General features: G+C 36.5%; 1 protein-coding gene across 1 annotated transcript; it reads left to right on the plus strand.

Moving 5' to 3' along the window:
* Positions 1-49: 49 nt before the first annotated feature.
* LOC139969591 (secretion-regulating guanine nucleotide exchange factor-like) lies at positions 50-11,268 on the plus strand. Its single transcript, XM_071974695.1, has 8 exons — positions 50-238; positions 2,319-2,448; positions 3,611-4,009; positions 4,806-4,868; positions 6,487-6,666; positions 7,463-7,605; positions 8,356-8,392; positions 9,250-11,268. Exons 1-8 carry the CDS (start codon positions 179-181, stop codon positions 9,408-9,410), a joined length of 1,173 nt encoding a protein of 390 aa, XP_071830796.1. The 5' UTR covers positions 50-178; the 3' UTR covers positions 9,411-11,268.
* Positions 11,269-11,337: the final 69 nt, after the last annotated feature.

Raw genomic sequence — 11,337 nt, forward strand, 5'->3', positions numbered from 1 at the left:
TTCAAAAGTACGGTTTAAATGATGTACCAGAATTCATCATTTTCAAAAATATATTTAGTAGTTGATTTGGACTTAAGACTTTTTATAGGCCAAACGGTGCTTAAGTGTCGCCAAAAATTACCGATGTTTTATGAACTAAATTTTAACATACATATTCATTTATAATTTGTTGAAATGCATGATGGGAAGGAAAATGTCAGCTTCCAGGGGAACAGAATGGCCTGTCATATTTTCATGGGTATGTATATCATGTTTGCAAGTAACTAATTCTCTGGTAAATGATTTCACGTTTCTATTTGGTGTCAAAAAAATCAGAATTACACTTAACATTGCTCCTTTGTATGAATGTTTTTTTCGTTAGCGTTACACCTAGTCCTACAACTTACAATACCTCTCCTACTCGTCCTAGTCCTAGTCCTAACCGTAATGTGTTATCAATTGAATATTGTTACTGAATGTGAGGATGTAGGCCTACTGACAGTGACAGGCATTGTGCTTTGTTACGCGACCAAACGCTACTAGAAGGGTGTTACTTAAACGAATGACAACTGCGTTTCACATAACGAATGACAATATGTTGTACACACTAAAAAATTGCGTTGACTAAAACGAATGACTAATGACAGCACAGACATTTGCTTCAACCGGATATCACAGTTCATCAGACTTCGTGGGTATCTAGATCTAGTAAAGTACGGACAAGATAAAAAAGCACCTTATAGTAAGCGAAATTGTAAATCTGATTTTAAAAAGTAAATTTAACGTCATTTTTCCGGTATTAATTGTTAGAAACTAGCAATAGGATGGTGACTTCGAAGTTCGGCCACTTAACACTTAAAACACCCCAAAACTAAATCTTCTGGTATAAATCATTTGAAAATATACTTCATATGGTGGGAGAATTTTGTTATAGTACGATACACGGCCAAACTTTCTTTCCTGCAAACTGTTTTCCCGTTGTTTTCCAAGAAGATTCTTCGTGATTGTGGAACTGGTATTTCTTGCTAGAGTATTGCGAAGTTCGGACACGCAACCCACAGTGTGGCGCTGGTGATAAAATTGGTGGCGCAGTTGCTTTTTCAGTAATTATAACAGACTGCATAGATCTTCGTCATTTTATTGACAAATATGTAAGTAATTTCTTGCACACGGGTCATTTTGGAGAGAAAATAACTGTAGCTTCGTACTTTTTGGTGAAATTTGACTCTTCCTGTAGATTTTCATGGTGAAATCGTGTATATATTTCTTAGGGTGTCCGAACTTTCGCAGTATGCCGAACTTCGCAATACTGACTATACTATAATCTTGAAACGGCTTCAGTTATCTTTCTACATAAATCTACAGAGGTAAAAAGCACCGTGACAGCACTCAAGCTCATTCTCACACAAAACCTTTCCCTGTGGTTTCTATCCGTAAATAACACCAAAACCCTGCAACCACGTAACATGCGATTTCCCTCAAATCATTTTTGCGCAGAAAACCAATAACCGCTTTTACTCCACTCCGTTAATCATTCTATCTCTTCTCAACACCGTCCTTCGTTGTCATTCGTTGTCATTCGTTGTCATTCGCTGTCATTCGCTGTCATTCGCAAATGATAATTAACCCTGTACAAAGTCAATTGTCATTCGTTCATTTGCTGTCATTCGTTTTAGTTTGTCCCTACTAGAAGGCTAAAGTGACCATACTTTTCTTCACCAAATTTGGGGACATGTTACTTAATTATTTACGTTCACACCACCTATCTAGTCCATATGTTGACAACAATTGTTTGTGTGTAATTTTGTAAAAGTACTAAGTACTAAGAGGGCCTGAGGTTACGATCCTAGCAGGATCTCCTTCAGAGGCAAAGGCAGTCCTCTTCAGAAGAACCTGCTCGGATCAAAACATCAGACCCTCATACTTTTACACACGTATTCTCTTACACAGGCTCTTAAGTGGATAAGCAGTTTGCCAACAGTTTTGTTCTACTGTAGGCCTTTGTTGATTTAACAATTGCTTGTGTCATGTGACCCAAAATTTGTTCACGGAAATGTTGGTGTTTTGCAGGATCTCTGTCTGCAGATATTTGAAAATTTAGCTACAATTATTATTGGCCAAAAGATGGTGTTCTGTTCACCAAACCTACATCCTACAGTATACTTATTGGTCATCGTGTGTTACTTTGCACGATTTTTTTTTTTCATACCACCCAAACTTGCTTTGTGGAAAACCTAAAGGTGAGAAAGAGAAATAAAAGATCCTCAAAAAAAATTGCCCTTGTTTACTGTTTCAACCTTTTTTGACAACAATATTTTCTTTTCCATCTCATGTTTTAGGGTGCCAATAGCTATGGCCAATTATCTTTGGGTGATACAGAGGACAGGACTCTTCCTGTAAGGTCAACCAGTCATGTGTCAGAGGTCAAGCAGATATCTGGTGGAGGTGGTCACACAGTTGTGCTTACTTGTAAGTGACACCTACCATAGTTTCCTTCTGTTTTCTAACAGCTCGGATGCTGGATGTGTTCCATTAGTTGAGGCCTTGTAAAGATATTTCTTAGCAATCAAGTCTTGTTTGGACCTAAACATTTTTAGTCAAGAAAGTATTTATATAGTGATTTAAGGACCTAGATAAGTACTTTCAACTATCATAATATGTTATAGTACTGCCCTTGCCCCTAAAAGCCATCAAAGAATATGCAGGCTGGTCTGAACCTAAACACTTTACTGCAGCAAATTATTCCATAGTCCTGTCAAATATTGACAAGTTTTTCCAGCAAAGAACATGTAGTTGTTGTTGCATACTTTGAGCCATCACAGTGTGTAAAGTCCTGAATTTGTGGACCTAGACAATTTTAACCATGGATGTTTGTACTTTGTATAGTCCTGATTGAATGCAGATGCCCTATAAATCGGATGCTGGATGGTTCCATTAGTTGAGGCGTTGTAAAGATATTTCTTGGCAATCAAAGTATGAATAGTCTTGTTTGGACCTAAACATTTTTAGTCATGAAAGTATAAATCATTTAGGGACCTAGATACTTTCATGCATACTTTAAGCCATCACAGTGTGTAAGGTCCTGAATTTGTGGCCCTAGACACCATGGATGTTTGTATAGTCCTGTTTGAATGCAGATGCCCTATAAATCCATCAAAATATTAGGCCTCAAAATTTGGGATATTTACTGGCTTATTGCCAGTGGAATTTGCTGTTTGCGAATAGAAAACTAAGTCACTGGAATTTTTCTGCAAGAGGACATTATAAGAACAGCATGATTACAGGCGTTTACTAATCTTAAGTCCATTCATTGGCATGATTTCCATACCTAATGTAAGCCCTGTATTGCTACTTATTATTGTAAATATTCTCAGGCTGCTCCCATAAGACTGTACAGTAACTTACGTGTGCTGTAATCAAGGAAAATGCCAGTGAGTGAGCCAATCGGTAATAATTCCTAACATGCGAAAGCTATGAAATTCTAGGCCTATACAACATATATATGATGATGGATTCTTATGACTATCCTAAGTATTACCAACTGAATAAACCATTCTTACACAATTTTTTTAACAATTACTTTTGCTTATGAAACTTATTGATCTACTTTCAATTATGTCTTTGATTACAGGTAACGGTGAGTGTTTTCTCTGCGGAAATAACAACAAAGGACAGCTCGGTATGATTCTGGATGAGAGCCTCTGCCTTAAACAGCTCTCTCTACCCACCACTGTTATGAAAGTGTCCTGTGGGTGGGAACACACCCTGGCTTTAACAAACAATGGGGATGTTTTTGCCTGGGGTTCAAACAGTCATGGACAAGCTGGCCTTGAGGTAGACTCCAGTAGCCCAGTGAAAGTTGAAGGATTTAACGGTCACCCTGTGAGGGATGTTGCTGCTGGTATACGACACAGTCTAGCTGTCACTGATGACGGCAACGTCTGGACCTGGGGTTGCGGAAAGAGAGGTCAGCTGGGATGGCTGGAAAATTTGCAGAGCGGACAGAGGTGGTCTCATAAGCCGAGGACTGGTGAGTATTTGCTTTCATTTCTAAATTCATGCCATGAACTTGTCCATTAGCTTTAGGTTGCATCCGAAAACCAGCTGTTTTACTGAATGTCAGGTTTTTTCCAGTTTTCCAATTGGTTAACTGAGTGATCAGTTAACTGAGTGATCAGTCCCATCTTTTCGCACTATAGTTGAGCTGCCTATTCGTCTATTATGCTACTCTTCACACAGCTAGTAGCCAAATCACTATCAGATCAAGGCAGACATGGCAAGTTGTGAACAAATCAACTCTTCCAAACTAACCAGTCTATTTGCAGAAGAGGTAAAGTTTCAGTAGTTGAGGTCAAGACAGCTGAAATATGCAACCCATGGTTAATGGACTAATTCTTGTCATGGTAATCATTTTTCTCTTTAAAAGATAAGTGTTCACAGTTGGTCCAACAGATATCAACTCTGTAAATAACTAAGAATAGCTTTTACCACTTCATGTATTTCTGGATCAAAATTATATGTTAAACAACTGATCTTGAATTTTACACCATAATTGTAGAAACTTCATATCATAAATATTTTCATCACATTGATCAACAAAGATCCTTTAGTCTGCATGTAGACATTGCTCTCTGTAACATGACAGTCTTAACACAATATACAGTGACTTCAAAATGTTTGCAAATTGCAATACATAAGATAGCAACATAGGCTTTGCAACGTGCTCACAATGTGAAACTGGGTACCACAACCACTTTAATAGAAAAAAATGTGGTTGTCTACACTATAAATCAGCTTGTAATCAAAATCTTTAAATTTTCTTACAGTTTCTGAAGAAATGAAGTGCAGATCTGTAGCAGCTGGAGCTTATCACAGTTTAGCGATTACTGGTAAGTACTGGAGTCAACAGAAACCAGAGCTAGTAATGAGACAGTCGGTATTATTCCACTTTGATCTTGCATGCACCATCGAGTTTGCCGGTTCACGTACTGATCCCACATCATGCTACAGTCTTTGTTCAAAGTTCCAGTTCACCTTGTGTAACAAATGTATGTGGCCAGTCACAGGGGGTAATATCTGTCGCTATACGTCAGAGTTTATAAGAAGCAGAATAATTCGACCAACAAGCAAGATTTTATTGAAAACAAATTGAACCAACACACGCAAGACACACCATTTAAACAAATTACGCACAATACACATCCCAGGCAACACGCACTAACGAGGCACGCATAAAATAATAACAATATTGTTACATTTTAGTCAATCAAGAACAAAGCTGTCCCTTTTTCTAAAACTGAATAGTAATCTTACTAATTAAAAATTCAAATCAAAATAAAGTCAATCACAACATTGTTACATTTTAATCTGTCAAGAACAAAGCTGTGCCTTTGTTTTAAACTGAATAGTAATCTAACTAATTAACAATAATTCAAATCAAACCTAAGTCTATCACAGCATCGTTACATTTTAATCCATCATGAAGAAAGCTGTGAACAATAATTCAAATGAAAATTAACTTAATCATAACATCTTTACGTTACACCTTGGTGGTAACCAAGGAGATCAGGAGGTCAACGAAAACATGCAGTCTCAGATTGTATATTAAAATATGCACATAATTCGTTCAGAGTATTAATATATATGTATTTATACAGCACTTTATATTAGAGAATATCGCAGAGCAATTTACATGGACTATAGTGAAATCTTAAGAAGTAAAATGTAAGATACATACTGAGTAATAAAAGGAATAGATGAAGTCAAGCAAGATTAGAAAATAATCATTCAATCAATCAATAAATTACTGAAACTAATTAAAAGAAGGTTAAGATAAAAACAAGATCAGTCTTTAAAGTACATGATATGGAAACAGTGGATTAAAAGTGCCGTTTGCCCAACGGTTAATCTTGCTGGTGCTCAAGATTTACCATATGGAATGCTGCTTAAAGCCCCCACTTTGTCAAACAGCTCCTTCAGAAACATAAAGAAAAATAGTCCATAAGCTGTGGTTTAATAATTGGTAGCACCCAATTTTTCAGAATATTGACCATTGAAGCCATCGTATTGCTTCCACTCAAGAAACTTGTTGAGAAATAATTTTCTCTATCATGTTCAAATCAAGCTGTGATCTGAATGTCAACAGACTGATAAATTCATAAATCAAAGCTATATAATATTTGGTGAGGTTTCTGAGATAGTTCTGGCACTGCCCAGCAAAGAGAAAGGCTGCATGGTGATTGCCATCATGTAAGGACTGGATAGCTCAGTAGGTAGAGAACAGGTTTAGTCTTAAAGCCCATGGTCGCAGCCTACGTTGAAATCCCGTTCTAGCCCAAACTTTCCTTACTCTTTCCTAGTTTGATTATAACATTCCAGTCAGTGTCTGGTTGTTCATTTACCTATATAATGGAGCACAGGGAATCCCACTGAATGTTCCTGCTGACAGTAAATAGATATATTATTTAGCAAGTATCTTAAATACACAATTCTGCTCTCGATTTGTAGTTCATAACCGTCTGTTTGGATGGGGAGACAACAAAAGAGGGCAGCTGGCCATCGAACCCGATAAGACTGCTGGGACTTTGATGTTTTCAAAGCCAAGGGAGATCAGTTGGAACTCTGGGAAATCAACTGAAGTCATCTCATGTGTGGCTTCAGGATGGACACATGTTTTGATTTTATTGGGTGAGTTTGCTTTCATATTAACTAAATTCAGGACTGACTGGTAAAGAAAGTGTACAAGTTGTCTCTGGGACAAATAGATTATGCTATTTCAAATTGTTGAAAACAACACAGTGGGTGATTCTATATGTTCTGACATAATAGAAGAAGGTACATCTGAGAACTGTTTAATATTTACAAACTGATGTTTCATCAGAAAGTTCAGAGATAGTTCTGGTTCTCCATGAAGAATTTTATCCATTGTGGACCTCCAGACAACTGTGAAAAGTCTACTCCAACTACTGTTTACCACGGACTTGTTTCAATGCTTATTTTTGCACGTCTAAAGGCAAAACTAAAGGAAAAGTATAAAAAAAATTCTCTTAAGAATGAAACTCATTTTGTAGATTAAGTTGTCAACAAGTCATCTGATGAAAAATTCATAAAAATTATTAGAAACAGAAGAAGTTATTAGAAACAATCAATAAACATTAACAGTACTGAATTGAGAAACTGACAAAGTCATTACATTTTGCCACAAGGGAATATTTCAAACATTCAGATAGATATTACTAAAGTAAACTATAAAACAAGAAAAGTGAAAATCTCAGAAACTAAATTTGAAATAAAAAATACCTGTATTTAATATCTTTCCTACCTTCCTGGACTGAGGCTATCAAAATTTTGCCTAGAGTAATGTCTCTTTGTATAGTCTATACATACAATCATTGACCCACACAAAACTTGAAAATATCTCCGATTATTGTTAAGATGCATCTTTTGACTATGCCAATCTTTTGTCATCATTGGTTGGATTTAGATGGTGGTGATGTTTATTCATGGGGTCGCAATGTTTACTGCCAGCTTGGAAGGCCATCGGAATGTGACCAAACTGACGGCTCGAGGAGGAGGGATATGTGCTGGAAACCTGCCAAAGTACCACACTTACCAAAAATAGACCACGTAAGGAGTCCATTTTATATGTTTACTTGTTGACAGTCGTGAATGCTTGCATATTATTATGATTATTAAAGGAATTGATGACGTATTTGTATGAAAGCTTTGTGTTTGGAAAGACAACTTGTAAAAAAAAACAATGGTTTTTGTCTTGTCAATTTTTTTTTTTTCGTGTTTGTCCTTGTTTCTAAGGCAGTATTTGACAAGGTAAAATAGACCACGTAAGCAGTCCATTTCATATGTTTACTTGTTGACACTCGTTATGGTAATTAAGATTTGCCATGTCTAGGATTTTCAGCAATCACTCAAAATCGGCCAATGCTCGCATATTATTATGATTATTAAGGGAATTGATTACATATTTGTATGAAAGCTGTGTGTTTGGAAAAACCAACTTGTAAAAAGAGAAAACAATGGTTTTTGTCTTGTCAATTTTTTTATTTTTTTTTCGTGTTTGTCCTTGTTTCTAAGGCAGTATTTGACAAGGTGACAATTTTTGTAAAGTAGACCTGAACCGTCTTGGTAAGTGCAAGAAATTATTACGATTAACTATTTCCATTCGTTGGTAATAGCGATAGGTAGTTCAACATGATTCAACAAATTGCAATTAAAGAAGCCAAGGTTTGGTAATTTGGAAGTATGTCATTGCCTGGAATAGTCCTTTAAAAGATAGGCCAGATGATTTTAGAAATGCTATGCTTGCTCGAGTTAAAGCTGTGTTTAATAAGTGTCTTCTTTCTTTATTTTTTGTTGAAGATTGCATGTGGATCTGAACATAACATTGTCTTAACCGGTAAGTCCTCATTTTGGTTTTTATTACTCAAACCAAAAACTTATTTTGGGTTGGTTCCCACTATCAAGTTGTGTATCACTGTTCTTGTGTCTTTTATATAAATATCACAATGTAACACATCACTGGTATTCTTCAGATGCAATTTATGGAAAGAAATGAGGACAGAAATTCAAAGTTTTGATTCCTACATTTTTTGCTACATGAATTACAAATGTCTGAATAACACACTCATTTGAATGTCTTCAGTCCTGCCTCCAAATAGAAGTGGTTGATTATTACAGGAAGTTTGCAAAAGTACTTTCACTATGATTCAAAGTTTCAAAATTAATTCCAAGCAGTAAAAATTGTCAAATTTGATCATTGAATGGCTCAGTGAGCAAAAATGCTTTGTGAGGGACAACAATCTTTTTGTTAAAGTTTGAGGATGGAGTGACCATTTATTTGAATTTCTTGCATATTTGGGGGCAAGTCTAGGATGGCCTGCAGTACAGTTACAGTACAGTTAGCTATGTTCAATACTCTTAGGTATTGCTAAACTTGAAGATTCACCAAAGGCACTACATACAAACAAACAAAGAATCAATTATTTTTATGGGGGAAATAACCTAGGTTGGACTGAATTTGGCAGCAACTTTGTGAAAGGCTCTATGGTAAATTTTTGATCATGGTCTATGGATCGTTATGGTGCCTGAGGGACAGAGAGATGGGCTAGGCAACAAATTTGAAAGGATGTTTAGTAGTAGTAATCAGCAGGACCCTCATTTAAGACCCTGCCGAGGTTAAAAAACTTAACTTTTACCGTCGTTGGTAATTACGTGTTTGTTTTGTTTTCTTCCTCTCCAAACAAACCCGTTTAGCAAACGGTGAAGTTTACTGCTGGGGCTGGAACGAACATGGAATGTGTGCTGACGGTACAGAAGAGGACGTTCAAGTTCCAAAACAGGTAGCAACTCTAGACAAATTCAAAACTCACGTTATAGGAAGTGGTGCAGGACATTGTATGGTAGCTTGTAGTTGATGACGAACCCGTCACTAAGAAGCTTATTCTCTTTAGTTCAGTTTGTGCGAATACTGAAGATGAGGCAAGTTGGCTCTCATCTTTAATAAGATCTTTATGGAATAGCTTTTTGGGGGAGAGAGAAGCAAGAATCATTGGAGAAAGAACCATCTTGATGATCACACTCGATAGCGGATAGTGTTCGTTGGATATGCCACAGAAAGATGGACAACCGTTTTGGAGTCTTTGATGCAACTAAACGTTAAGCAACAGCAAAATGATAATAAGGCAATGCTCATTTGGACAAAATTATCAACAAGTTCCTTGTTTCGATCAAAGATTAATGTGATCGCGATCTATCCGAAAGGTTTGACCTAGATAGACTCTGTTCATCTACAGATGAAATCAAATTTTCGTATGGAAATTATTTTGTACTTTACGTTGGTGCATTGGACCTGTAGGCAAATATATGTGCTGATGAATAAACATGAATGTGTGAATACACATGATTTGTGGTGATAGGTCAGTATGAACGACTTCTGCACAGCATCAGTTCATATCAATGCATGGATGCGAAGGGCCAAATAGTAGCATGCACATTCAGCCAGTTTCTGACAAAATGTTGATATGAAGGGTTGTTGTTTTGTGTGATTGGAGTTCAATACTCATACTGGTAATATCTATCAAAGTGTCAAGAGACATGTTGCAACAGTCAACATGGTCAGTTGGCATACGTACACAGTTACATGCAACATGATGAGTAAAATGATGTCATAATGCAACAGCTTGTGATTGGATAAAAGGGATTATAAACGACCTTTCGACTGTAACAGCCGATGTGCTTAAATGACATGAATATTCAAAAGTTACTTGATATCTGGCATTCAGTCACTATCAATGTACATTATGTGCTAAAACAATAACAGGAGTTGAGGCCCTCTTTGAGATACTTAAAGACCCATCTGAGATGGGATTACCTCTGACGACGCTACTACCGTTTCTCGGGAAGGGCAGCGAGAGGGAATTGATATACTTTTGTTGGAGGACCTCAAAAAGCATTGCTTTTGCCTCCTCAAAGTTAAGTTTAAGCAAGCTATGCCCTGCAGGGTTTCTAGTGCAGGATGCACCATTGCGATAGGAGAATCATGATCGCAGGATGAATTTTGGTGCTCATGCAACTAGATGTGGTAATTTTCAGTACAGGAGAAAAGACAAAGGAAACCCGAAGGGTAGCACATGGAGAGGCGTTCGTGCAATCATCTGTATATCAGTCACTGGAGACATGATGGAATATTGAACACTATGAGTATGTGTCTTGCTGGATATGTGTGAAGAGAGAGTCAATAACTTTAATAACTACGGAATGGGAAAACAAATACCAAAATCATTTCTCTTCTGTTAAGGAAGGTAGAGGATGTGTATATTACTCTTTCATAAGTTTAAGACTAATTTCTTTCCGTTTTCAGTGGTACATCTGCTCTTTCATTATTTTGTGTGATTTTTAGTTTGCTATAGTTTGATTTTTTTTAAATATTTAATTGTCAAAGACTAAAAGAAAACACCGGGCAGGGATTGTTTGGGGCTCAATATTGGTGCAATGTTTAAAACCAACTTTTGATGCGGTAAAGTTGCCTTAGTGGTTCTCAAAATACAATATCTCCGAAAAAGAATGGAAATTTACTGACCTAGGTGGGTTTCCTCGGCGTTTCTAACAGGATTATTTTTGGGAAATGACTTTATTACTTCTAATGTAATGAATCATTTGGAATCATTATCTGATTAGCAAAAATATATTCAATTTAACAGAATGGAATTTAATTGATGTAATTTTGCACTGGTAATGAATTATGAGGAATACAAAAAATAAAAATTTGTACTTTAGAGTTGACTGATTAATTTATTTGCTCATTTGTCTTTAGGAACTCACACCCTTGTCTGAAAATTTCTG

The sequence above is a fragment of the Apostichopus japonicus genome, chromosome 7 (assembly GCF_037975245.1).
Source record: "Apostichopus japonicus isolate 1M-3 chromosome 7, ASM3797524v1, whole genome shotgun sequence".
Lineage (NCBI taxonomy): Eukaryota > Metazoa > Echinodermata > Holothuroidea > Aspidochirotida > Stichopodidae > Apostichopus > Apostichopus japonicus.

What these genes read in the sequence shown, in the direction of transcription:
- LOC139969591 (XM_071974695.1), top strand. Translation starts at nt 179, where the DNA reads ATGATGGGAAGGAAAATGTCAGCTTCCAGGGGAACAGAATGGCCTGTC. An exon ending in GTCTCATAAGCCGAGGACTG is followed by an intron (nt 4,010 to 4,805) that starts GTGAGTATTTGC and finishes ATTTTCTTACAG; the next exon opens with TTTCTGAAGAAATGAAGTGC. An exon ending in ACATAACATTGTCTTAACCG is followed by an intron (nt 8,393 to 9,249) that starts GTAAGTCCTCAT and finishes AAACCCGTTTAG; the next exon opens with CAAACGGTGAAGTTTACTGC.